This window comes from Chiroxiphia lanceolata, chromosome 26 (genome assembly GCF_009829145.1).
Source record: "Chiroxiphia lanceolata isolate bChiLan1 chromosome 26, bChiLan1.pri, whole genome shotgun sequence".
NCBI classification, from domain to species: Eukaryota; Metazoa; Chordata; class Aves; order Passeriformes; family Pipridae; genus Chiroxiphia; species Chiroxiphia lanceolata.
The window spans coordinates 1,442,988-1,470,849 of NC_045662.1; the positions used below are offsets into that span (position 1 = coordinate 1,442,988).

At 49.5% G+C, this 27,862-nt stretch overlaps 1 protein-coding gene and 1 long non-coding RNA gene across 5 annotated transcripts in view; one reads left to right on the forward strand and one right to left on the reverse strand.

The window, feature by feature from the left end:
• MYO1D (myosin ID) overlaps nucleotides 1-27,862 on the forward strand; it is a 148,587-nt gene that overhangs the window by 66,544 nt on the left and 54,181 nt on the right. For all 4 annotated transcript variants that reach the window (XM_032711465.1, XM_032711467.1, XM_032711468.1 and 1 more), the window contains exons 17-21: nucleotides 11,774-11,997; nucleotides 13,607-13,751; nucleotides 14,235-14,339; nucleotides 21,542-21,655; nucleotides 26,797-26,951. In XM_032711465.1, the coding sequence (XP_032567356.1) occupies nucleotides 11,774-11,997; nucleotides 13,607-13,751; nucleotides 14,235-14,339; nucleotides 21,542-21,655; nucleotides 26,797-26,951 (743 nt within the window). The remainder of the gene's footprint in view (nucleotides 1-11,773; nucleotides 11,998-13,606; nucleotides 13,752-14,234; nucleotides 14,340-21,541; nucleotides 21,656-26,796; nucleotides 26,952-27,862) is intronic.
• On the reverse strand, nucleotides 6,951-27,460 carry LOC116798839. Its single transcript, XR_004360952.1, has 3 exons — nucleotides 27,372-27,460; nucleotides 19,807-19,814; nucleotides 6,951-6,962 (listed from the first exon to the last, which is right to left on the reverse strand). It is a non-coding gene; the product is annotated as an uncharacterized LOC116798839 (long non-coding RNA).

Consider the following 27,862-nt stretch of genomic DNA (forward strand, 5'->3'; position numbering starts at 1 on the left):
TCAGGAGTTTACACTGAATTAAACTGACTTCTAGTTTAAAGAGATAATTTCCCTTGCTTTTGTTCCACGTCTCCCTGATGTCTCCTCCTTTAGATTCATGTCCTGCACTGCTCTTTTCTCCGTGCTAAAATGTCAGTGAGATTCCAGGCTGTGGTTTTCCCTCAGCCCCAGCCCAGCCAGGGAGCAGATGTGATGGGACTGAACCAGGGCACCTTGCTGGCTCCGGGAGAATTCAGCAAGTGGGAGCCGTGTCCAGGGTCACAAACCCCGTTTGGCAGCAGGGACATCACTGGGGGCACTTTGGAACCCCCAGCTGAGATCTCACAGCTCCCTCGTGGTGCTTTGTTCACTGTCCCTGTGCCTCTGCCAGCTCTGGGATTGTCACTGGGAATGCAAATGGAGCAGCTCTGATGTTAGTAAGGGAGATAAAAAATAAATTATAAAGAAAAAATTAAAAGATAAAATAATTAAAAATAAAAATAATAAAAATAAATAAAATAGAAATAATAAAAAATAAGTAAAAAGCACCACTCCCACGTGGTGCTTTATTTGTTGTACCTGTGCTCCTGCCAGCTCTGGGATTGTCGCTGGGAATGCAAATGGAGCAGCTCTGATGCTAATAAGGAAAATGAAAAATAAATGATAAAGAAAAAATAATAAAAAAATTAAAAATAAAATAATAAAAAATATATCTAATAAAAAGAAATTAAATATAAATAATAAAAATAATATTAAAATAAATAATAAAAATTAATTTAAAAGCCCCACTCCCTCGTGGTGCTTTATTTGCTGTACCTGTGCTCCTCCCAGCTCCGGGATTGTCACTGGGAATGCAAATGGAGCAGCTCTGATATTAATGAGGGGGAAAAAAAATTTTAAAAATAAGGAAATAAAATAATAAATTTTTAAAAATAAAAATAATTTTAAAATAAAATGTGACAAAATAAATAATATAAAAAGCCCCACTCCCACGTGGTGCTTTATTTGCTGTACCTGTGGTACTACCAGCTCTGGGATTGTCACTATGAGTGCAAATGTAGCAGCTCTGATGTTAATAATAAAAATAAAAAATAAATAATTAAAAAATATTAAAAAAAATAATAAAAAAGTAACAACATAAAAATAAATAATATAAAAATTGAAAATAAAAATATTCTGTAAAGACATAAAAATAATATTAAAATAAATAATTAAAAATCATTAAAAAGCACCACTCTCACGTGGTGCTTCTACCAGCTCTGGGATTGTCACCATGGATGCAAATGGAGCAGCTCTGATATTAATGAGGAAAATAAATAAATAAAGAAAGAAAGAAAGAAAAAGAATGAAATAAAATATAAATAATAAAATTTTCAAAAATAAAAATAATTTTAAAATAAAAAATAAAATTAAATAATATAAAAAGCACCACTCCCACGTGGTGCTTTATTTGCTGTACCCGTGGTCCTGGCAGCTCTGGGATTGTCCCCGTGAGTGCAAATGGAGCAGCTGTAGTGTTAATAAGGAAAATAAAAAAATAATTTTTTAAAACATAAAAATAAACAAAAATAAAAAGTAATAGCATAAAAATAAATAATATAAAAATTAAAAATAAAAATATTCTTAAAAGACGTAATAAAAATAATATTACAATAAATAATTAAAAATCATTAAAAAGCCCCAGTCCCACGTGGTGCTTTATTTGCTGTCCCTGTGCTCCTGCCAGCTCTGAGGTTGTCACTGGGAATGCAAATGGAGAAACAAAAAATAAAGGAGAGCTGCCCTGAGCTCCGCTGCTTTCCCTGCCCTTGGAATGGTTCCCGCTGCTCATCAGCCGGGCAGGGCTTTGTTCCGGGCGGGAGCGGCACGTGCGGCCCGGGGGATGGATCCTGTCCTGGAATTCACTGCTGAGGGATCCTGTCCCTGGAATTCACTGCTGAGGGATCCTGTCCCTAGAATTCACTGCTGATGGATCCTGTCCCTGGAATTTACTGCTGAGGGATCCTGTCCCTAGAATTCACTGCTGATGGATCCTGTCCTGGAATTCACTGCTCAGGGATCCTGTCCTGGCATTTATTGCTGATGGATCCTTCCCTGGCACTCACTGCTGATGGATCCTGTCCTGGCATTCCCTGCTGATGGATCCTGTCCCTGGCATTTATTGCTGATGGATCCTTCCCTGGCATTCCCTGCTGATGGATCCTGTCCCTGGCATTCACTGCCGATGGATCCTTTCCTGACATTCCCTGCACCGGGTCGGGGTCATTTTGTCAGCCCGGCCCAGCCGCACGCGGGAATCGCTCCTGGAATCTTCCCTCCTGGAGCAGGGGCAGCGGGAATGTCCCTGTGCGAGCCCAGCTCCTCCTGGGACACAGCCCGGGGCTGGAAGGCACATTCCGTGGGCATCCTGACATTCCATGGGCATCCCGAGGTGTCCGTGGTGCCCGGATCTCTCCGTGGATGCTCAGGAGCTGCCTCACCACGGCAACACCCCCCAGCCCAGCGGAGCCGTGGCTGATGTGACATCATTTCATGTCCCACCTTCCCTCTCCTCTCCGGCCCCGGGAGCCCCCGGGCACAGGGGGAGCAGCAGCCACAGGGGAAGCTCCCACATGGCCTCGGGAAGTGTTTCCTGGCAGGTTATGGAGGGGCAGGAACGATCTGATGGGTCCTTGGGTCACTGACCCACGTGAAGAAGGGGGTACAGGGCACTTGCCTCCCCATTCCAGGCATTTTCCATGCTGGGTGCTGCCTGGGAGTGGGAACAGGTCTCTGATGAGCTGTGGGTTTGCACCCTGAGCCCAGGCTTTAATCTGCAGGAGGAGCTGGGCAGGGGGTGCTGAGGCTCCTTCCAGAGGAGCTGGGAGGGACCAAGGCTGGCCTTGGTCAGCTGGTCCTCAGTGACTGACCCCACACTGCTCCCCTTCCCTGTGCCAGGAACATCCCTTGTCTGCTTCCAGGGAATCCACTGAGGCAAAAAACCACCGTGCCCACCCCCAGAAATACCAAAACAAACAGAAAAACTCCCATCTCCTACCAAAAAACAAAAGAGAAAAGGCAACTTCCTGCCAGTTCAGCCCCACAAGCACCTCCCCTGCCTTCAGTCATGCTGGTGAAAAGGAGAACTGGGGACGTGCCCGTGGGGGAAAAGCAGGAGAGTTGGACCCTGCCCTTTCAGTAGGTGCCTGGGGGGACCTGGATACCTTCTTGTTGTCCTTCTTCTGCTCCAAGAAATGCTATGGAAACACACTCTGACCTAAATAAATGTGAATACCTGTTTGTGGTTGGGCTGGGGAGGAGGAGAGAGGGTGCTGTGGGTGTGCATCACTGTGTGAGAGGTGGTCCAGCAGAGCATGGAGAGCAGGGAAACGGCCTTTTCTGGGGTCTGGTGTCCCAACTTGGGGACCTGGAGCTTCAGGGCTGTTGGGGGCACCTCAAAACCTGGTTTGTTGCCTCCAATGAACGTGGGGAAAAAACAACAACACGAAGAAACCCCCCAACTCTTCCCTGAGCCTATTGCCACCATCAGAGAACGTTTGTGCTTTGAGCTGGTTAAACAAACCCCCTGTGCTTCTGAGCTTGTGAATTATTCCAGGTTCTATCTCTGCCTTTTGCAGCTGGAGAGGATTTTTTTCCTGGCTCATCCATGTGTGTCACAGACGAATTGGGAAGAGCAGATTCTGCAGCCGTTGCTGCTGCTGCTTCCACGTTGTTCTCATGAGTTTCTCTCGTGCCTGAGCTTTTCATCTTTTAAAAGGTTCTGCTCTGCTGCACCTCAAGCTGTCCTTGTTCAAGGTGTAACAGCACTGCCAGTGTGCTGTCAATGAAGTGCAACAAGCACAAATAGCACTCAGTGACCTGAACTTGGAAAAAATCTGAGTTTAGAGGGATGGTAACAATCCCAGGGTCATGTGAGCTGGGCCTAGAAGAAGGCAGAGATGCACAGAGCACTTCTGTGAGGCTCTTCAATCCCAACAGGAAAAAGATTCCCAGTCTGTGTGAGGGAGTTTGTCAGTTGTGCTGGTTGTGGGGCTTTGTGGCAAAAGTAAGTGTGGAGTGATTGATTTGTGTTTGCTCAAGTATTTCTGGATTCCATTTATTTTCCCTTGTAACTCAAAACTCTCATCCCCAGCACCAGGACATGTCTCAGTGATGTTTGTGTCCTTTAGATGAAAGGGAGTAACATTTTCTAGGCTTTTGCTTGGCTCTGTGTCCCTGGATCTGCTTTGTTCCAGAAAGGCTTTTAACAGAGTGGGGCTGAATCCTCAGCTGCCTCACTCAATACATGGAGGGTTTGGCTTCTTCACCAACAGATGGAGGGTTTGGTTTTCTCCTTCAATAGTTGCAGGGTTTCTAAACTAAATAAATGTGGGGTTACTACACTAAATAAATGTGGGATTTCTTTACTTACAGATGTAGGGTTTCTTCACTCGAGAGATGTAGGGTTTGGTTTTCTCCTCAAGGTTTTTAAACTGTGGCAGCTGCTGTGCCATGTCAGACTGGAGGTCCATGGAGAGCACAGTCCTGTCTCCAGGAGTGCCCAAGGCCAGCCAGTGCCTCAGGAGCACAGCAGCAGGGCCAGATGTCTCCTTAACACTTCCCCAGTCCCTTTGGATATGTGGGGTTGGGATGACGTGAGCTGGGAATGGTTTTTCCTATTCCATAACACCTCCTGGGTGTCTCCTCCCTGGCATTGGCAGACGTGTGGCAGCAGCTTTTGGGATTTGTAGCCTTTGGGGAGCTCAGCTGAGCCCGGGATGGAGAGCTCTGGCTGTTTGTGTCCTTGCAGCTGCCAGTCCATGGGATACCTGCTCATCCCTGCCCTGCTGAGGCAGGATTTCACTCAGGACTGGCAGGGAAGGAAGCTGTGAAGGAGAGGAGAGCTGGAGAGGGACTTGTAGTGTCACTTCTGTTGTGAAGCTGGAGAGGGACCCAGGACAAGGGATTGGAGTGCAGGGGGAATGGCTTCCTGCTGCCAGAGGGCAGGGTTAGATGGGATATTGGGAAGGAATCCTTCCCTGGGAGGGTGGGGAGGCCCTGGCACAGGTTGCCCAGAGAAGCTGTGGCTGCCCCTGGATCCCTGGAAGTGTCCAAGGCCAGGTTGGATGGGGCTTGGAGCAACCTGGGACAGTGGAAGGTGTCCCTGCCCATGGCAGGGGGTGGCATTGGATGGGCTCTGAGGTCCCTTCCCACCCAAAGCAGTCTGGGATTCTGTGACTCTGGATGTCTGTCACATCCTCTCCCAGTCCTCCCTTCCCATGAGAAGTGTCCCAGCTAATTCCATTTCTCCATGTTTGGAGATTGTTCTGTGCTTCTGGTTGTCCTTGGGAGCCTTTGCCAGCAATAAAAGCTGCAGGTGATGGAATGACCTGTAGTTCCATGTCTTCAGCATGAAAACCTCTACCTTGAATTTCCATGAGATGAGAGAAGGTTCCTGCCTCCTTCTGATGGCAGCAGCCTTGTTCTGGTGACTGCAAACTTCTGTGCTTCCCAATCCAGGACCTTTGGCAGTCCTCAGCTGTTTATATAAAGTTCTCTCCTTATTCCCAACATCTCCCTTCCATGGAAGGGGAAGTGGTCACAGCCCCAAGGCTGCCAGAGCTCAGGGAGTGTTTGGACAATGCTCTGAGGGACAGGGTGGGATTGTTGGGGTGTCCTGGACAAAGCCAGGAGTTGGACTCGGTGACCTCCTTCCAGCTCAGGATATTCTTGATTCCTGGTTGTTGAGGCTTGGATTTAAACCATTTCCCTCCAATGGGATCCAAATTCACTCCAATGGGGAAAAGGCAGAGGACAAACTGAGGGGTGTGGATGTAGGCAGTGGGTGCTGAGGGGGGTGTGAGCCACTCCATCACACCCCTGCCCTGGGAGATGACCCTCTGGAAGCAATCAGGGCTGGGGTAATTAAAGCTTACTGGGATTGAACATTTATCCAGCGTGTGGGACGTAAATATTTAATCACTCTGCCCGTGTGAGAGCCTTTAGAGCTGGGCAGGGAGGTTCCTGCCACTGTGAATGATGGGCTTTTGGTTTATCCTTCCCAGCTTGGCTGCCTGCAGGGGCAGCCTGGGCAGGGGCACATGAAATATTGGTTGAGGGAGAAGGTGTGTGGGGCAGGAAGGAGTTTTTTCCACGGGTTGGTTCTTTGTAGAACTGCTCAGAAATCCAGCACTGGGGTTTCATTTAGACAGGCTGGGTTTGTTTGCTGCATTCTGGGCATTGGTTTGCTTGCTCATGTGTTTGGACTGGGGGCTGTGTGGGTTTTCTCAGTGTTTGCAGAGATTGCAGCATTTAGGTCAAATCTAGATTATCCCTTTTTCCATGGAAGATGTGCAGGAGAGGCAATCCCATCACTCTGGGCCCACCCTGGCTGCTCTGCTGGCTTTCCCTGTGCTCTGCAGGGCCTATGGCATTGTTTTCCTCTCTTTCTTCCTTTTTCCCCCCCTTTTTTTAATGGGGAATCAGAGCTTGGAGGCAGCCTGCAATGTGCAGCCAGGCCTGCAGTGCCTGGATTGGTGTGCAGGATTTATGTGGTGCTGAGGTGATGGACGTGATCTGTGTGAGGCTTCTTTCATCTCAGAAACTCTGCTAGAAGCTCACTGAGGTTTTTAAGCTGATTCTAAAGGCACGTTCAGATCTCCCCTGCCAGTCATCTGACACTTAATTTATTAAATTTTAATCAAAACCCACGTGAATTAAACATACTTCATCAAAAAAAATAATCAGTGCTTCCCCTAAGCTGGGATGTGACTCCTGGTTTGAGTGAAGGGTTTGGGTCTTTCTGTGCAAGTCTCAGTTCTGCTGCACTGGGAGGAGTGGGATCACCACTGGGATCACCTCTGGGATCACCTCTGGGATCACCTCTGGGATCACCTCTTGAGAGGGAAGCAGGAACAGCAAGGAACTCTCTTACTAGAAGCAGCTGTAGAAATAAATACTCTTTGTAATGTTCAGCATTTTCAGCTGAATTTCTGGTGTTCAGACTTAGTTTTTCCAACCTTCTCCTTTCTCTCTATCCCTTCTCCTGGCCCCTTACTCCTAATTGCGTTTCTCCTCTTAATTTTTCTTCCCCTGACCTTCAGGAGGATGAAACACAGAGAAGGCAGAGGTATTGAAAGAGATGAGAAGGGACCGTGGGTGGGGCTGGATGGGGGAAATGTTTGTTTGCTTTGTTGTTTCTGTTTTATTGTAGGGGCCTAAAAGCTCCTTTTTGTTCCATTTCCAATGTAATCACAGTTATGTCTCTGCTCTTGAGTGCTTCATTTGCTCGTGGGTCCCTTCCCTGCCTGCACGTTGTGGAGCCAACACCTTGTGCTGATTTTTCCCTTCCTCCACCTGCCCTGCCTGGTGTCCTTGTGGGGACAACTCCCCTTGTGGGGACAATCCAGTCCTTGTTCCTGCTTGGTCACAGGGCTCTGTGCTAATCAATGGCAGGATCCATTGCTTTGGAGTCTGCCCCTGGCTGGATGACTTTGAAAATTGTCATCAAACAGGGTTTTTGGGGATCCATCACATTCCCCCACTCCCTCCCTAGTGCCCTGCTCACATCTCCACCTCCTCAGCCCCCTGGAATGCTGCCAGATCCCTCTGGTGTCCTGTCCCTGCTGTGCCTGGCTGGGACTGGGAGCTGTGAGGAGGCAGATGGCTCTGGAGCTCGTGCTGAAGCCGTTCCAGCAGTGTCACTCTGATTTGAGGCTCGTTCTGCCCCGCGGCTGATTTTTCCTGAAAGATCCCTGGACTCGGCTCTCCGAGTCTGCTGCCCCTCTGTCAGGTTTGCTGGGAGCTGGCTCGGGATTCAGGAGCTGTCAGGGCAGCCTCAGGAGGTCAGACAAGGACATCTTTAGCCTCATTCCCATGGGAAGCCGGGGTAACCAGCAGGGAAAGCCACAGGAGGGGGGGAAGGGGAATATCAATTTCTTCCTGCCTGTGGGAGGGATGAGGGCTCTGCTGGCCCTGGTTTGTCCAGACCCTGCAAGATTTGCTAAAAACTACTGAAACCACCAGGTGGGGAGTGGCTGGGTTGAAGTGGAAGCTGAGAGTTGGTCAGATCTCAGAAAGGTGATGCAGGTGAGCTGCTAAATCCCTTCTGAACTGTGTGTGAAAATCCCTTGGACATTATCCTGGGTGCAAAGGGAAGTAAAACCCTGGATGTGCAGGTCATTCTGTTGGGTTTGGGGCACAGGTTGCCCAGAGAAGCTGTGGCTGCCCCATCCCTGGAAGTGTCCAAGGCCAGGTTGGAGCAACCTGGGATAGTGGGATAGTCCCTGCCATGGCAGGGGGTGGGACTGGATGGGCTTTAAGGTCCCTTCCAGCCCAACCATTCTATGATTCCATGATTCTGTGATCCCCCTCTGTCTTGTCTGTGCCCCTCTGCTCACAACTGCACAACTCAGAGTGCACAAAGTGCCTGCACAACAAGGACTTTGCTGCTTTGATGCCTCCTGTTGTCCATGGGATTGGACAGTCTGTGTTCCTGGAAGTGTCTGTGGGACCATCGGGCAGCTCAGAGTTACTGAGGGGCTGCTTGAAGCAGAAATGAGCCCTGGCTCATTCAGAGAACCACCAAGCCAGAAAAACAATTAATCAGGGAAATATTTGTCCCTCATTCCTGGGAGAAGTTTGTTCTCACCTTTGACTGTCTCCTCACCTTCAGGAGGTGCTGGTGGTGGCTCCTGGGGAGGCCCTGCCGAGGTTACCCAGCGATGACAACTTGATTTGAGGCCGTGCTGTTCATTAATACTTCCCTGTGTGTAGCTGGGGGGCATTGCCTGGGCTGGATAATTGGATTTGGGAGGCCAAATTGTGACACCTCTTGCTGTGCAGCCGCTTTCTGTGGTGATGCAGCTGATCCAGCATCGGGACAATCTGTTCAGCCTTTGTCCTGGCTGGTGGAGAGAGGACCCACAGCGAGAGACTTCCCTCCAGAGCCCAGAGCAGTGAAATCCAGACCTTGCTCTGTGTCTAAAAAACCGGTTCACAATGGTTTGGGGGAAAGCTGGCAGAAGTGAAGCCCTGCAGAGTCTTTATCAGCTTACACAGATTTACTGTGGGTTCTTTTCTGGAGATCCTTTTTATCACTCAAAGGCTGTTTCTCTGCAACCTGGACCCCTTTGTTCCTCATTTCTGTTCTTATTAAATTAAAAAATGAGAAGTTAGCAAGAGGGTTTTAGCCAGTTGCTCCTGCTTATTGCCCATACATCCCTTACAGGTACATTTTATGACTGCTCATAGGAATCTGCTTAACAATCTCAAGCAATCCAAGTCTTCTTTGCTCTTCTTTAACAAGGGGCACAAATTACTCCAGTGCTCTTTTTAAATACTCAATTGTTTGGTTCTAGTCGGTGATTCTGTCAAATTCCAGAGTTTGTGAGCATGCTCTGCCCTCAGACAGGGAAATGCCAGCTTAAATCCAGCCTCACACACACTCCAGGCCCTGTGCAAGGCAGGTTTATCCTGTGGCTGCAGGAGGCCTCAAGCTTCTGAGCAGCTCTGGTGCCCTTTCCATGGTGATCTAAAACCACAGTCACATCTGAGGGTGCTCAAAGTGGCTGCTAAGCACAGCATGTGTGGTGCAGGGGATGCTGCTTCCCCTCAGTCAGTCTGATGACTTCAAGGAATAAACGAGGAGAGTGTTCTGTAGTGTTTTATCCACACACAGGGTGGAAGTTCTGTGCTCACTGGGTAACTCCTGCTTTGTCTCCCTGCTGATTTGTTGGTCTGCTCAGTCCAGCAGTGATGGTTCTGCCCTGCTTACAGGGGCTGCTTTCTGGGCTTCCTGCTCTGACCCTTCCCTTCCCTGTCCCGTGTCCAGCCTGGCTTCCCCAGCTCTTCCCTTCAAGTGCTGCAATGGTCTCTATTCCCACACCTTTGGAGAGCAGCCCTGGCAGGGCTTGGGGCTGTGAAGGAGCTCATTGCCTTTGGTCACCTTGTGTGTGTTGGTTGTTCTCAGAATCACAGAGTGCTTTGGGTTGGAAGAGACCTTGTAGACCACCCAGTGCCACCCCTGCCATGGGCAGGGACACCTTCCACCAGCCCAAGTTGCTCCAAGCCCCGTCCAACCTGGCCTTGGACACTTCCAGGGATCCAGGGGCAGCCACAGCTTCTCTGGGCAACCTGTGCCAGGGCCTCCCCACCCTCACAGGGAACAATTCCTTCCCACTATCCCATCTAACCCTGCCCTCTGGCAGTGGGAAGCCATTCCCTGTGTCCTGTCCCTCCATCCCTTGTCCAAAGCCCCTCTCCAGCCCTCCTGGAGCTGAAGCAACTCCTCAGGCCCTGCCAGAGCTCCATGGATCATGTCTGTTGGGAACAGGAGATATCCCACACAGGGACAGTGGGGAAAGGAGGATGAGGAGAGGTTACTCTGACAGAGGTTAAACGAAGAAAGTCCTCTGGTTTTGAAAGTTTGGGACCCAAAATCTCGATTTCTCTTTGAGTGTCTGGGGAAAAGCAGCCCCTCCCATCCCTGCTCTGGTTGCTGCCCAGAGCTTCCTCAGCCACATGGCAGCACTGGCAGGGAAGCTGCCAGGGGAACCTTTGACTTCAGCTTCCTCAAGCAACTGTCGTGTTGAAAACTGCCTCGGGTAATTAATGAATTCTGCTGTAAATAGAAGGCTTGATATTCATCACCATTGCTGGGGGATGTTTCTCAAGAGGGAAATGAGCTGGCGGGGCAGGGAAGCTCCCCGTGGGTGCAGGAGGCTCGTTACCCCTCCAGTTACTTTCTGCAAGGAAACAAAACCCAGTCTTGGCTGGGTGGGTTGTTTTGGAGGGCAGGTCCAGGAGGGCAGGGATCCCCTGGGAGGTGTGAGAGTGCTCAGCTGGGTTCCTCTGTTATGGGATGGGAGCTTCCCCTGCCCAGCCCTCCTTCCTCCTGCTTGGGGGCTTCTCCTTAGGAGTTGGTTGCCATGGGAGCACCTTCCTGCACCACCACCCTGGCATGGGGTGCCAGGAGAAGGCCAGAACCTGCCTATGGTGCCCTCCAGGCACAAACACAACTCTCAGTGATGCCAGTGGAGCTGGTCCCCATCCCAAAGCTTGGGGGGATGTCCTTTGTTTTGCATGTTTGGTTGCTTTTCCACAGAACAGATATTCCCAAACTATTTTCAAAGCAAGCTTTTTTTAATCAGTTAAAATTGTTTCTTGATAATTGTTCTCGATGGTAAATTAGCAAAGAATCATGGGATGGTTTGGGTTGGAAGGGAAGGACCTTCCAGGCCACCCAGTCCCACCCCTGCCACAGGCAGGGACACCTTCCACCAGCCCAGGTTGATCCAAGCCCCGTCCAACCTGGCCTTGGACACTTCCAGGGATCCAGGGGCAGCCACAGCTCCTCTGGGCAACCTGTGCCAGGGCCTCCCCACCCTCACAGGGAAGGATTTCTTCCCAAAATCCCATCTATCCCTGCCCTCTGGCAGTTTGAAGCCATTCCCCCTTGTCCTGTCCCTCCATCCCTTGTCCCAAGTCCCTCTCCAGCACTTTAGGCCCTGGAAGGGGCTCTGTGGTCTCCTGGGAGCCTTCTCTTCTCCAAGGGAACACCCCCAGCATTCCCAGCCTCTCTCCATGGCAGAGGTGCTCCAGCCCTTTGATCATTTCCGTGGCCTCCTCTGGACTCTCTCCAGCGGGTCCACGTGCCAGGATCTCAGTGGTGTTTTCCAGCAGCGTTTTACCTGGATTTGCTTGGGAAGTCACTCCCTTGAGATAAACCCGTGGCTTTCATCGCTGTGAGAGGAGCATGAAAAGCAAACCAGCATCCTGCTGCTCCTTGCTAAAGCTGTTTCCCCCCCTGGCTCAGGTCTGGAGGGGCACCCTGGCCCGGCTGCGCTACCGGCGGACGAAGGCAGCGCTGACCATCCTGCGGCACTACCGGCGCTACAAGGTCAAGTCCTACATCCGGGAGGTCTCGCGGCGCTTCCACAACGTGCGGCTGCTGCGGGACCGCGGCAGGAACGTGCAGTGGCCCACGCCCCCCAAGGTGCTGCGGCGCTTCGAGGAGGCCCTGCAGGCCATCTACCACAGGTACACCCCAAACCTGCACCCTGCAGGCCATCTACCACAGGTACACCCCAAACCTGCACCCTGCAGGCCATCTACCACAGGTACACCCCAAACCTGCGCCCTCCTCACCCCACAGCTGCTGCTGGGGCCTGAAACCTCGGGCAGAGCACTGAGAACATCGTGGGGGGGCAGAGGTGAAGTGGGTTTGGCCGAGCAGGTATTTATTGTTTCAGAGATTTACTGCTGAGTCACAGAATGTTCTGTGTTGGAAGGGACCCACAAGGATCTTCAAGTCCAGCTCTCAAGTGAATGACCAGTGTAGAATCACAGGATGGTTTGAGTTGGGAGGGATTTTAAAGACCATCTTGTTCCAAGCCCCTGCCATGGGCAGGGACACCTTCCACTAGATAATGTTACATTAAAATAAATTAAAATAAGATAAAATACAATCTTAGAATCTCATCGAATCACAGGATGATTTGGGTTGGAAGGGACTTTAAAGATCATCCAGTTCCACCCCTGCCATGGGCAGGGACACCTTCCACTAGATAACGTTCCATTAAAATAAGATAAAATAAAATCATAGAATCTCATCGAATCACAGGATGGTTTGGGTTGGAGGGGACCTTACAGCCCATCCAGTTTCACCCCTGCCATGGGCAGGGACACCTTCCACTAGCCCAGGTTGCCCCAAGTCATTTAATGAGGCTGGACATTGTATTTTCTTCCTTGGCCCCTTTCTGGCCTTTCTGCTTGGTTTTAAAAGGAAAGAGCAGCTGCTGTAGGATGAGGGGAAAGAGAAAAGGGATCTTCCTGGCTTCTTGCAGCAAGGCAGTGTTTTCCTGCAGTGAACTGAGCAATGTTCCCCTGGTCACCCATGTTCTGTGGGCAGAAAAGGTGTTTGTACTGTTATCAAACCTCCTGGTATCTAAAGGCCAGTGACTTTTTTCTCTGGGAAGCTTCAGGCAAAGTAGTTATAATTCCAGTTCGAAAAATTATGAATTTCTGAAAGTGGCTGAACAAAAGAAATGTTGGCTGGAGGGGCTGTCAGAGATCTCCCATCCAGCCATCTGTTTGCAGGAGGGGTTACCACCAGCTCTAGATCAAGTCAGCTTTGTTATTTTCCCCAGCTGTCTCTTGAAAAAGAGACATCCATCCACCCACAGCCTGTCTGGGTAGAGAGCCCTGCTTTCAGAATAAGCACAATTACCATAACTACAGAGTTTTAGTTGCTAAAAGTCTTTTTATAGCATTAATCCTGGAGAGGTGGTGCTGCTGCTGAAGGCTGGAGTGTGGTGTGGGGCAGTGGATGGGCTGTTCCGTGGTGCAGTTGGTCAGGTTTGAATTGAAGGGCCAAATTCAGCTGTTAAAGGAGAATGATGTTGTAAACGAGCCCAAAAAATGGGCTTAGAAACTCTTTATTGCAAACAGATGCACCAGGAGTTGACTTCTGGGTGTGGGAGAGGAAGTTTGGCAGCCAAAGCTCTCAGGTTGGAGATGATCTGTGGCATTAGAATGTCAGCTGGCATTTCCAGCTCTAAGGAAGGACTGTTTAGGGGGGTCCTTGTGGCAGCAGGAGTCCCTCCAGGGTGTGGTCCAGGCTGTGGCACTGACTGGGGTGTTCTGGCAGGTGGAGAGCGGGTGAGCTCATCCGGAGCGTCCCACCAGAAGTCCTCCCCCAGCTGAGGGCCAAGGTGGCTGCCATGGAGGTGCTGAAGGGTCACAGAGCTGACATTGGCCTCCAGAGGGCCTGGCAGGGGAATTACATCGCACTGGTGAGTCTGAGGGACTGGCACAATCCCTGGGACAAAGGGGCCAAAAGGGTGGAAATCTGGAAAAATGACTGTTGGTTTCCTGGGAGGGAGAAGTACTTTGAGGTTTCCCGTGTAAATGGGTTTACGTAGTTCAGAATCTTGACTTCCACTGCTCCAGGAGTGATTTTTCTGAGTTCTGGGCAGCACCAGCAGTTGAAAGTGGTGAGCAGTGCCATCAGCTCTGAAATGGGCCAAGGCAGACATCAGTAGAACACTAAAATGCTGGATATAGTGGAAAAAGGCATAGAATGAACAGGAACAAACCTGGGCAGGTTTGATGGCTTCCCTTTGCTCTCTTTCCTTTAAGGGTTTGCTCAGTGGAGGTTTGGTTTCACAAAGCACAGAACGCCCTGGCGAGGCGCGGGCGGGAGGGAGCCTGGTCACTGCCATCCCCCCTTCCCTCAGTCCCCAGGGAGGGTCCTGAGCCTGTGTTTGCTCTTCCAGAAGCCAGAGAGCCCCCAGAGCACGGGCTCCTTCGTCCCTGTGGCCAACGAGCTGAAGAGGAAGGACAAGTACATGAACGTCCTCTTCTCCTGCCACGTCCGCAAGGTACCACATGGGCTGCAGGGAACTCCCTGGATCCAGGGAAACCTTGGGAAGCCAAGGGCAGGGGAGTGACCCCAGGGATGTTTGAACAGGCAGCAGGTCAAAGCAGTCATGTTCCAAGGAACTGTGATTTTTAGGTGGTCCCTCAGCACCTGCTGCACCAAAGAGTTGGGTTGGGTTGGGTTGAGTTGGGTTGAATTGGATTGGGTTGAGTTGAGTTGAGTTGGGTTGGGTTGGGATGGGATGGATTGGATTGAGTTGGGTTGGGATGGGATGGATTGTTTTGAGTTGGGTTGGGTTGGGTTGGGATGGATTGGGTTGGGTTGGGTTGGGTTGGGTTGGGTTGGGTTGGGTTGGGTTGGGTTGGGTTGGGTTGGGTTGTATTGGGTTGGGATGGGTTGGGTTGGATTGGATTGGGTTGGGTTGGGTTGGGAAGGATTGAGTTGGGATGGATTGGGTTGGGTTGAGTTGGGTTGGGTTGAGTTGGGTTGAGTTGGGATGGATTGGGTTGGGTTGGGATGGACTGAGTTGGGATGGATAGGATTGAGTTGGATTGAGTTGGGATGGATTGGGTTGGGTGGCTGCTGGAGCCTCATGTCAGAGACAGGAATAAATTGTAGGAAGGTGTCCCTGCCCGTGGCAGGGGGTTGGAACTGAGGGGTCTTTAAGGTCCTTTCAACCCAAACCATTCCATGAGTCTGATTCTGCACAACTGATTTGGGTCTGACATTTTTTGTAGCAGAATTGAGGTTTTTTTCTTAATTTGGTTGGAAGGTTTAACGAACTAATTAGAAAAACATGCTTGCCTGATTTTTATGGTAGCTCCTAATGATGCTGGTTTGAAATGTCTGTCAGGGAAGGATAGTTTGAATTTTACAAAGCCAATTTCAGTGGCAGGCCAGGTTTGCAGATATTCCAGTGTTTTTAAAAAGCTGTATATTTTTATTCCTTTTTATTTCTAAAAATGTGCTGCTGCAGTTGGTCCCTATGTGCATAATTACCCTTTATGATTCTGCAAATATTATATCTAACAGTAACAACACAATTCATTCTGCAGCATAGAATCTCACTTTATTATAAAACTTTGCTGGCATTATTGAGTTGTATTGTTTATTCAACAGTGATTTGTGTTTATAAAAATAGAAATCTCTAATTGCTTTCCAGGCAGAAATATTTCAGTGGAGTGATTTGTTGCTGTTCCCATGTTCTCTGTAAGAACAGGGTTTGCTGGTGGGATGAGTGGTTTGGGTGAATGTTGGTGTCAGGACTGGAGGAGGATCAGCTGGGTCTGAATCCAAACCTCTTTACAACCCTGCAGCACTTGGGCTCTGTTGGGGACAAGGAAACACAAGGGGAGTTTCCCTCTGGCTTTTCTCAGGTTAGGCAGAAAACAAAATAATTCATCTTCTGATTCATTTAATGAACCTGTTCCAGTTGTTGCTGTTTCTGGCTGAACTGGGATGAATGTAAAAAGGACAATATTCAGAAATGTGGTGACAGGAACTGTGGTTTGGCTGGGAATGGAATCCCTCATTCTGTGTGTGGTGTTTGGGTACCTGCTGGGGGAGTTTTCCCTTGCTCACTGTTACACAACGTTTAAGCTGTTAAGTCCTTGTGTGTCTCCTCCTGCTCCTGGTTCAGCTCCCAGGGACAATCCCCTGTGCAAGCCCAGGGCAAAGCAGGTTCCTGAAGCCCAGATCCATCCTCATCCCATTCCCTATTGCAAGGACAGAGCTCCTGCCTCAGGCAAGAGTGTGAGCAGCAGTTTTGTGTTCCTGAGGAATGCAGGAATCCTGAGCATTCCAAGGGCCGTGTTCCTGCGCCTCCTGTGCTGGGAGGATCCATTTGGGGTTTGTTGGCACTGAGGTCCCAGCACTCCAACAGTAAAAGCAGTCTGGGGATGGAATAGGTGCTCCCCACCAGCAAGTGGATTTCTCCTGAGCCTGAAAGGTTCCTGTCAGTGCTTTCAGAGGCAAAGCTTTAGCTGACTGTGGGGGCATCAAAAAGGCAGCTCAGCTGAAAGCAGAAATACTGCAGAGGCTGCAGGGTTACAGACTTGCAGCCTTGTGGGGTTTAAATTATCTTGTGGGTTTTTTGATCTTTTGAAAGGTTAAATTGTTGGTTGCTTTCTTCTCTCAGAGAGGTCAGGCTTGATCCCCCACTTGTCTGCTCAGTTAGGGATTCCTTGGCACAGCTTTTGGGGTCATCAGTAAGGAAACCCTACGCCTGGAAGTGTCCAAGGCCAGCTTGGACAGGGCTTGGAGCAACCTGGGATAGCAGAAGGTGTCCCTGCCCATGGCAGGGGGTGGGACTGGGTGAGTTTAAGGTCCCTCCCAACCCAAACCATTCCATGATTCCGTGATCTCAGCACTGCAGCTTTGTGGGATCTGTGAGCCTGGTGATTCCAGCACATCTCCATGTTACAACTCAAATGCAAACAACCATCCAAACCACTCCTGGAGGCAACATCTTCTTGAGGGAACCATTTGTCTTCCTTCTTGTATGGACAAGGAACATCCAGGCAAACCTGGAGTGAACAGAGGAGGGAGGACAAACAATGCTGAGCTTTGGAAGGGAACAAGACAAGGACTTGACATTTGAAAATTTAAGCCTTTGCCTTTCCAACCAATGCCCTCCTTTAGGTCCTCTGTTCTGGCTTCAGTCTGAGCCCTGGATTTGCAGACTGTGTGAGTGACCCCATGCACTGACTGCAGGAGCACAGCCTTTACCCTGGGATCAGCCTTCCTTTGCCCTTCACATGGAACAGTTTCTATCCTAAGCTGTCTCTTCAAAATGAAGTTTTTCTCTTGTCAAAAATACAAGCTGTAACATTCTCTTCTTACCCCAAAGCAACAGCAGTCCAAGGGTGTGCCTCAGGGCAGGGGGATCTCTCCTGATTGCTTTATTCCCTTTTCATTTTTAGTAAAGAAAATCATCAGGTTTCTTCCTTTTAGCTTTAACTTCCCCGTGTCCTCCCAGATGTCACTGGCACAGGGTGGCACTTGGTGTGGCACGTGCAGGCTGGGCCCGTGTCAGAGGGGACAGGGGGGAGGTTTGTCACATTCCTGATGCTAAACCTGGTTGGTTGTGCATTTACAAATTGGCTCTTTGTTTCTCAGCTGAAATTTGTTTCATGGGAAGTTTTAGCAGGGAACTGAAGAATGAGTTACAGAGATGAAAATGTAATTAATTGTCAGGTGTTTTCCTTGCTTCCCTCAAAGAATTCTCCTGAACCAAGCAGCATTAAGAATAAAGCTGCTCAAGTTCATCCAGGGGGTATTTCCATGATTCAGCTTATTTGAGGATTCTTGGGCAAAAATGGTGCTGTTCCTGCTGGTGCCTTGGGCAGGGGAATGAGAGGGCACTTTGGTGAGCTGGGGTGAAGATTTGATTTCTGCCTTCCTTTGTGGCTTCTGTGAGGTCCCGAGTGACCAAGCCACGTGTGAGCTGGTTCTTCACTGTCCCCAGCAGTGGCAGGGGCTGCTCTTTGAACTCTCAGATCACTGCAGTCTAAAACACTTCTTTCCTTGAACAGAAAAGATGTTAAAAGGTTCAATACTGGACAGCCTGAACAGACAGGGGTTAAACCCAACCTCACATATTTAAACATGTTTATGTTTAAATACACACAGGATGTTGGTTCACCATTCAATTCCTCGAGACAGAACTTTTTTTAGCTGATCTAGTGAATTCTTCAGGAAGAATCTAGAAGATTCTAGATCAGGAGGAATTTCTTCATGGAAAGGGTTGTCAGGCAATGGAAGGGGCTGGAATCCCCATCCCTGGAGGTGTCCAAGGAAGGACTGGCTGTGGCTCTCAGAGCTCTGGGCTGGGGGACAAGGTGGGGATTGGGCACAGGTTGGACTCGATCATCTTGAGGGGCTTTTCCAACCTAAATGGTTCTAAGTCGAGGGAGTAAATTTACCCAGGAACTGCTCTCCAAGTTTTGAGAGCTGCTGGTGAAGTTTTCTTCAGCTTTGAGTGCGTGGGGTCCCAGTTTCAGCAGCTTGAGCTGAATAACAACGGGTGGCTCTGTTTGGAGCTGTTTTTATGGAAGGGCTCTGAAGAGGCTTTGAAGCCTCACTGGAGGGAGGTGGATGTGCTTTGTGGTTGCTTCCTCTCAGTAGGTACAGGTAGAAGCAGGTCATTCCTGCCTGTGGAAAAATCCATCTTTTCTGGGCATTTGTGGTGCTCTTCACTTTCTCAAAGGAAATTTTCAAGATTTTTGCCTTAGGAAACCAAATGCATATTTCATGCAAACCTCCAGGTTTTGTTGGATCACCTAGGAAACAACAGATTCTCTTTTTTTTTTTTCTTCTTAGAATAAGGCTTTTCTTCCCACTTTTCCCTTGTCACTTGTGGCACCAAGCTCCCTTGAGAGGAACAGCTCTTGAAGGCTGATGCCCTGCGGTGTCCAGAGGCTGCTGACAGAGACCTGAAAAACTTACTTGGAGATTTTCCAGCTCTAGGCCAGACCTTCATTTCCCCCATAAGCTTGTCAAGAAGCTTAAATTAGGACTGATTTGTATTTGGATCAACAAGATATAAATACAAAATGCCCAGAAGGTGCAGAGAACACAATGCTGGGAAGGGCTGTTCTCCAGGAGGGAATGAGCTGTAGCTAAGAACATAAGGCCTGTCCTTACTCCTACAAACACAACAGTGGGTTTGCAATGTGTCTGAGTCCTTTCTGGGTCTGCTCCCCAACATGGCAGTTTTTACCTAAATTTTTACCTAAACCACAGCAGGTTTTATTGACATAAATAAGCTGTAGCTGTACAAGGCACCTGAAGCAAAGTGGTTGCTTGGAAAAAGCTGAGAGGGCAGGAGTTTGGGAGCAATCAGGATTTGCTTCTCAGGTGAAATAAGCTGCTGACCTCCCCTTTGGAACATCTCTGGAGCTGAATTTATGGTCCAGTGGAAATACTAAAAGAAAGACACTGAGGGGCTGGAGTGTGTGCAGGGAAGGGAACGGAGCTGGGAAGGGGCTGGAGCAGCAGGAGCAGCTGAGGGAGCTGGGGGGGCTCAGCCTGGAGCAAAGGAGGCTCAGGGGGGACCTTCTGGCTCTGCAACCCCCTGACAGGAGGAGGGAGCCGGGGGGGGTCGGGCTCTGCTCCCAGGGAACAAGGGACAGGACAAGAGGAAGCAGCCTTAAGCTGTGCCAGGGCAGGTTTAGGTTGGATTTTAGGGAAAATTTCTTCATGGAAAGGGCTGTCCATCCCTGGCACAGCTGCCCAGGGCAGTGGTGGAGTCTCCATCCCTGGAGGGGTTTAAAAGCCCTGTGGATGTGTCACCTGGGGACGTGGTCAGTGGTGGCCTTGGCAGTGCTGGGGATGCTCTCAGGCCTTTTCCTTCCTTTATGATTCTGTGAAAGCTGAGCATGTTTTCCATCCCTGCTTCCTGGGCAGCAGCCACAGGACCTTCTGAGGTGGCCCTGGTGTCACAGCACTGAATCTGCTCTGTTTGTCACCGTGGGCTCTATGCTGGGGGTGGGCACAGACAACACACCAGCAGGGCCATGGCAGTGAGCAGGAGACGTTATCAGACTCTAAAAAAAAAGTTAAAATAAATCATCTGAGCTCTGTGTGGGGCAGATCCCAGACTCAAAGGACTGGAGAAGCCTTTGGTTCAGCTGCCAGGACCCAGCAGGTGCTGAGCCCTGAGCTGCACAGCCAGAGTTTGAGGAGTCTGAGGAGCCCGTGCTGCTCTGCTCCAACACCTCGACGTGGCACCAGGCCCTCCTAACCTACTTTCTCTGGGCCATTCAGTGTTTCAGAGCCTTTAGGTTTTTTCCCTCCCATTCATCTGCTTCCTAAAATAATCCCAGTTACTCAGCATGTCTTGCTGTGAGACTTCCCAGGCCCTCAGTCATGTTCTTCACCTTCTCTGAACTCTCAGAGTCTCCCTCACACTCCCCATCCCGGTGCTTTCCCAGCTATTCCAGGTGAGCCCTTGGCATCCAGGACGTTATTCCCGTATTAATCCTTATCCCTGCCAACACTCTGCTTATTTTGAGTTGCCAGGCTTGTTTGTGCCAAGATCTCTCCAGAGCTGTCTGAAATCATCCTCACTTACTTTTTCTGGCTCGGTGCTGTTAATGTAAAGCTGTCACAGAGCTCCCCAATTTGCATTTTTTTGCCTTTATCTGCTCTGAACTTTGTCACTCTGCTGCCTGTTGACTGAGAATATTTAAGTTCTCCCGTTGTCTCCTGACTTCACCCTGGAAGATCCTATTTATCACATCTTACCCTTGTCTCCCCTTCCCAGCTGATTAATAAATACCTCGGTGACTGTGATGCACCGATGGCTCTGCTTTTGCCTCACTCAGAAACAGTTTCTACTTTGTGTCCTACTTTCTGATGCACTTCTGACAAAACTTTACATCCTGTCTTGTGGTTGTTTAGCACTGAGGGGCATCTGAGAGCCTGGGGGACGTGGGAGCTGCTGGAGAGAGTCCAGAGGAGGCCCCGGAGATGCTCCAAGGGCTGGATCCCTCTGCTCTGGAGCCAGGCTGGGAGAGCTGGGGGGGTTCACCTGGAGAGGAGAAGGCTCCAGGGAGACCTGAGAGCCCCTTACAGGGCCTAAAGGGGCTCCAGGAGAGCTAGAGAGGGACTGGGGACAAGGGATGGAGGGACAGAGCCCAGGACAAGGATGGGCCTCAGGTCTGGGCTGTCCCAGCCCCTGGTGCCCCCTGAGCTCTGCAGGGCAAGGATTCCTTGGGGAGTTTTTGGGGTGCCAAAGGTGTCACGAAGGAACAGGGCTGAGGGTTCAGTGTTTGTTGCTGGGGGAAGCACCTGTCCTTGTCTGAGTGAATCCCTGGACTTCCCCAGGGTGCCAGAGCTCCACTGGAGAACTGGGAATGTTGCTGCTCTGAGGCTCCACGTTCCTCTGTAAAATGGGATTACAGGGCCCGTCTTCCCACTCCACTGTTCCAAGAGCTGTGGAGAAAACCTGTCTGGGAGCTCTGTGAGTTCTGGGTGTTCATTGTGTGAGTTCTGGGTGTTCACTGTGTGAGTTCTGGGTGTTCATTGTGTGAGTTCTGAGTGTTCATTGTGTGAGTTCTGGGTGTTCACTGCATGAGTTCTGGGTGTTTTCTGCCGGAGTTTGGTGTACCCATGTGTGAGTTTGGGACATTCATTACTGCAGAGTTTCATTCTGGATGTTCTTGCAGTGATTAGTGGGGCTGAAAATGGTTTCCCCCCCAGGTCAATCGCTTTAACAAGGTGGAGGACAGAGCCATCTTCATCACTGACAGACACCTGTATAAGATGGACCCTATGAGGCAGTACAAGGTGATGAAGACCATCCCCCTCTACAACGTAAGTACAAGGGCTGGGGAACCTCCTCTGAGTCTCTCTCAGGGCAGTGCAGCTACTCTTCAGCTTCATTTTCATCCCCATAAAATGGAAAAAGACAATTTTTTATATATTTAATGCCTTTTGAACAGTTACAGTGCAGTTATTACAGCACCAAAGCATCATGGTGGGATCCTTGGGGTTGTCCTGTGCAGAGCCAGGATCCTTGTGGGTCCCTTCCAACTCAGCATATCCTGTGATTCTGTGGTTTATATCATATTAGCTTTTAATTTCAGTGCATAAAATAAAAGCTAAACCCCAAACTGCCTCTTACACATTTCTACTCCTTCCCTATTTCAGTGTTACTTGCTGTGTGCAGGATCCTGGCCCCATAAGGGGGTTGGCATTTCACAGCAGCTCCTGGCACTATTTCAGTGTCTCTGAGGGTTTGTTTGGTCCTTCCTGTGGTGCTGCAATTTATTTATTTATTTGTATTTGTTCATGTTTAATGCAAATCTCACCAGAGCTAAATCTGGCACTGGGGGGAGGTCTGGCCTCGGGGGTGGAGCTGCTGGGGCCGAGGCAGCAGATTAGCAGGGCTGGGAGGGTGTGGGAGCACCTCCTCTCTGCTCCTCAGCACCCTGGAGGGGGGGATTCAGCTGCTGTTCATCTCCCCCAGCCCGAGGTGGCTCTGCTGTGGTTTATCTCCCCCCTGCAGGACCTGGCTCCTGCTCAGGCACACGTTTTTGGGATGTTTGCCCTCGGAGGAATGACAGAGCTGGCACCTCTGTGTGGCTGAGAGGGCAGAGATGGGATTAGGGTGAGGGTGAAATCTCCTCTGCAGGCTGTGGAGGGAGTGACTGGCTCAGGCTGCATCCCCTGGTGTTGGTTTAGTGCCCTCCCCAGCCCCAGCTGGGCACCCACTGCTGATTCCTGCATCCTCACCCTTCCCAGAGTGACCAGGCCACTGCAGCTCACTTGCTGTGTCAGCAGCTGTAGGTAAATCTGTATTTATCACAGGTTTAGGACAATGTCTGCTTTACCTGCGTGCCTGATGGGTTTAAAGGTGCAGCTTGGAGATTTCCAACAGCAGGAGCCCAGCTCACTGTTGGCAGCCTGAACATTTCCCTCTGAAATCCTTAATGCCTTAAAAATTACAGGAGGTGGGCGAGTCAGACACAGTTTGGGGTTACATGGAGAGTATCTGTTACTCAGAAATGGCAGTAATTATTGCCTTTTCACCAAAAAAAGGTGTGTCTAAAGTAGAATATCCTTTCCTGCAGAGGTGGAGCACAGGCTGTGTGCTGCCTGTGTGTTGGTTCTCTGGGTGCTCTGCAGTTCCTCAGGCACCAAAGCAGTTGATGGGCTCTGCAGATGAGCCTCTTGCTCTTAGAATTCTTGCCTGTAGATATAAATCAGCTTTATTTGGAGATCTGCAGTTGTTCCCTTTACCAACCTACCTCAGGGATTCTTGGCTGGTTTCCTTGACCTGAGCAGGGATCCCTGGCACTGAGGGCTCCTGGAGTGCTGGGCACAGGGGAAAGGAGTCCAGAAGACCCTCTGCTGATTCCTCCAGTGTCAGAATAATATTCCAGAGTGGAAATTGGATCAAAACAAGCTTTGGTGAATTCAGGGGTGTTAAATTTCTACCTGCTGGCCACAGCCTCTCCTTTTACCTGCTCCTCCTGCACTGTGGTCCTGGGGAACATTCCCAACCCTGCCCATGCACAGCAGTGGGGCCGTGGGGCCAGGGCTGATGGACTGAGCCCTCTCTGAGCTGCAGGAAGGTGGGAAGAGGAGAGAGTTTGGGGAAGTATTTGGTTCACACACAGCACATGAAATGTTTCACAGAATCCCAGGATGGTTTGGGTGGGAAGGGACCTTAAAGCCCATCCAGTGCCACCCCCTGCCATGGGCAGGGACACCTTCCACTGTCCCAGGTTGCTCCAAGCCCCATCCAACCTGGCCTTGGACACTTCCAGGGATCCAGGGCAACCACAGCTTCTCTGGGAATTCCATCCCAGCCCCTCCCCACCCTCACAGGGAAGAATTTCTCCCCCCGTATCACATCCAAACCTGTTCCCTTTCCATTCGAAGCCGTTCAATTTGTATTTCTTTTGCCAGGATTTCCTAAGTTGAACTCTGGCAATTAATGCTGTAATGCAGTTGTTTGTTCCTTTTTGTAGTTATATTTTGTCACAGATGCTTTGTATATGCATTGTCTTTCACCTCCAGCCTGCCTTGCACACTCTCCCCTGTTTTTCCCTGTACCTGATCCCCTCTGTCCTGGCAGCCCTTCCAGTGGAATGGAGGTGGAGTAAGTGGCTGATTAGTGACACAGATTCCTTCCCTTTTGGGGCAAGAACAGCTGTTTGAAATGTTGTGAAGGTTTCTGGTGGGTGATAATCCCAGCAGTGGGGATGTGTCTGGGTGTGCCAGCCCTGTCCCACGTTGGGTGTGTGTTCTCTGGAAGGACAGATCACCCTCCCCACAGGCAGAGGTGAAGATCCTTTCCCTGCTCCCTGTCAGCACAGCAGCACCCTTAGGGGTGGTGTTTCCATGGAAATCTCACCGGAGACAGTCAGCTGGTGGCTGGTGAACCACAACCTTGGGTTTGGCTGCAGAAATCCCTCCCCATCTCCCTCAGCTGGGGTTGCCTGGACGTGGTTTAGCACAGCCCTGCTCAGGGCTCTGCCCTGGGACGAGGGGGAAGGGCTGGAAACTAAATCAGCTTTGATTTGGCTTAGATGGCAGGAAGGAATCCTCCCCTGGGAGGGTGGGGAGGCCCTGGCACAGGTTGCCCAGAGTAGCTGTGGCTGCACCTGGATCCCTGGAAGTGTCCAAGGCCAGGTTGGAGCAACCTGGGACAGTGGAAGGTGTCCCTGGCCATGGAACTGGATGTTCTTTAAGGTCCCTCCAACCCAAACCAGACCACGACTCTGTTATTTGTGTCATTCTGTGCACATGACCAGCAGGACCTTCCCTTTCGACCCCTCTGGATGAAGATGCTGCTTTGGGGGGATTTTCCATGGGAATTTTCCCTGTGGATTTTCCTCATGCAGTTCCCTCAGAAGTACCAATATACAGTTATCTTTTTTGTTCTAACCTGAATTAAAACCAAACAGATAATGGCAGAGAGGAATTAAGAGGCACCCAGGCAGCAGAAAGGCTCTTGCAGGCACCGTGCAGTGGGAGCACAATGAAGGATGTTCTGTGGAAGCTGAGGGGTTTTTTTCCTGCTCTTCAAGCAGAGCCAATATTAGTGTTGGTAAATACTGAGATAAGCACCTTCTCTGAAATGATTTCTTTTGTGTTGCATTGATTTGTTCAGAGAGTCTTATGGGGAGGGGTGAAATGGGAGGAATTTTGAAGGGCTCTTGGACTCCTAACAGGGTTCTGTTGAATAATTAATGTTTAAATTGCCTTTTCAAATCCGACACTGCGACTTGTTCATCTTTCACACTCGCTGCACATTTAAAACCCCGATGGCAGCAGTCCCCGTGGTGCTATTGTGCTCACAGGAGGGTATTTAAGCATGCAAATTAATTTTAAGGGACACTATAAAGCCAGGCAGCTGTTAATGCCTGTGCATGAAGTGGAGCTTGTTTTGAAAGAAGAGCCTGGGCAGAGAACAAACTCCCCTGTGCCGGGGTTGGTGCTCACAGGAGGTCCCTGCCCGGGGTTCCAGGGTCAGCAGTTGCTGCCCTTCAGTTCCTGGGGGAACAAACCAACAAAATCCCAGGGATTCAGACCTCGGGAAGTGTCTCATCCCAAGAACAGGGCACAGGCTGTTGGCTGAGCTGGGCTTTTCTGGGATGTGTGAGACAGGCAGAGCTGGAACAGATTTCTTGGAAATAATCTGTCGTGAGTGTTAAACCAAACCCAGGGGCCAGCCTGGGCCTGGGTGGGATCCATGGTCCAAAGGAGTCAGGAATGTCCAGCTGGAATTGGTGCTCACCCCCCAACAGGCTCTGGGGCTCCACAGGAGCATTTTTACTTGAGGAAAGGAATAATGAGACTTTGATTTCCAAAAAAATGGTGCATGGGTGCCTCTCACTTGTAGGAGGATGTGACTTCTCTCTGCAGATCTCTGGGTGACCCAAAGGAGTCATGTGGCCCTTTAGTGGAAGGGGGAGCTCTTCTGTGTCCTCTCTGTACTCATCATCCTTTTGCCTATTTTATTTATTTTATTTTAATTTATTTGTTATTTTTTTAATTCTATTTTCTTCTATTTATTTTATTTGATTCTATTTTTCTTTTTTAATTTTATTTATTCTTTTTATTTTATTTTAATTCAACTTTTTACTTCCTTTTTAAATTCTATTTATTTTTTTCTATTCTATCCATTTTATTTTATTGTATTCTATTTATTTTATTCTGTTCTATTTATTTTATTCTATTCTGTTTGATTTTATTTTATTGTATTCTGTTTTATTCTACTTATTCTATTTATTTTATTCTATTCTACATTTTTGCATTTATTTTATTTTCCTTGCTCTTTTCTCTGGTTTGATGTCCTTGCCTTTTGATGCTTTCTTTTTCCCCTCCTTACCCTTTGTTTCCTCAGCTCAGATTCATTTTCTGCTTTCTCTGATGTTCATCTGAATAACCTGTGCACCCACATTGCCCCCCCAGGAACTCCCTGCTTTTCCTTTGTGAGATGATGCCAAAGCTTTTGCTGAGCCAAGTGCAGCCACTTCCCAGACAAAAAGAAAACAGCAGAAAATAAAAAACCCAAACCAGACCCCCACACCTTTTTATTTTGTCAGAACAGCCAGACCTTAATCCAGGCCTAACCACGGGAATCATCAGGGCTTTGTGGGCTTCATGGTTTATATTCTTGTTCTATCCTTGTTTTACCTGTCCCAGGTCACACAGTCATTCCAGCTGGAAAAGCCCTTTAAGATCCTCCAGTCCAGCTGCCAACACCATGGTCACCATTAAACCAGGTCCTGAAGGGCCACATCCACATGTCCTTTGAGTGTCAGGGTCCCAGAATCCCGGGATGGTTTGGGTTGGAAGGGACCTTAAAGCCCATCCAGTCCCACCCCTGCCATGGGCAGGGACACCTTCCCCTAGCCCAGGTGGCTCCAACCCATCCAGCCTGGCCTTGGACATTCCAGGGATGGGGCATAAGGTTGTTCTTGCTTTCCTTCTGCCCCCAGCTGGTGGGGCTGAGCGTCTCCAACGGGAAGGACCAGCTGGTGGTGTTCCACACCAAGGACAACAAGGACCTCATCGTGTGCCTGTTCAGCCCCGAGCCCTCCAGCGACAGCAGGATCGGGGAGCTGGTGGGAGTCCTGGCCAGTCACTTCAAGAGGTCAGTGCTGGGGGGGTTGTTGGGCACTCAGGTCACCTCCTGCAGTCACTGTAGTGCCAAATTCCCTGCATTGCTGGGATACTGGAGCTTTTCCTGGCGTTTTTGGGATTCACCTTTTGCCTACAACACTTCATTGCCTCTTCCCCTTCCCTGCCTGTCAGAACTTGGGGGTTTGGGGAGAAATATCACTGAGGCTGCTTTTACAAACTGGCCTTGATTTTTGTGGGTTTGAGTGTAAAATAACCCACAGGGAAGGGTTTTAACACCTCAAAGGTGATGAGGGGGGGCTTTTCAGATTTAAGTGTTTTAAATTTTCTACGGGGAGCAACGCTGCAGAAACCAGAGCTGGGTCGAGCACTTTAAAAGTATTAGAACACCAAATCAAGGCTTGGTTTTCATGATATGTGTTTTAAATGTTACATTTAGATGTTATTCAGAAGAACACTGTAAATAAAGTTACAAAATATAGTAATCCCAGGGTCTGATACAGCAAAAATAGGGAGCCCATGTGTTCGTTAACAATGAATTAATTTAGCATTTAAATAGCTGAGATAAACCAAGTACTTATCTCATGCCTTAAATAAAAAAACCAGATGTTTATATGTCTCTCTCAATATTTTAGAGAGATACACAATGGCTCTTAGAGATTCACAATGGCTCCTGAAGGCTTCTTTCAGCCAAACTCTTAATTTATGAAACTGAGACAGAGCTTTTTGTTTCTCCAGTTGCTCCCAGTTGTGTCAGCAGGTGATTTATTGCTGAGCTGTAAAATGTCATCTGTGTTTCCTGAAATCTGTTTGCCTGGTAAATCCCTGTGCCAGGGCTGTTTGTTGGGGATCAGTTGGTTACCTGGTCAGCCAGGATTGAGCTGCTGGAGCTCCAGCTGGAGCAGAACAATCCCCTGGATTCCA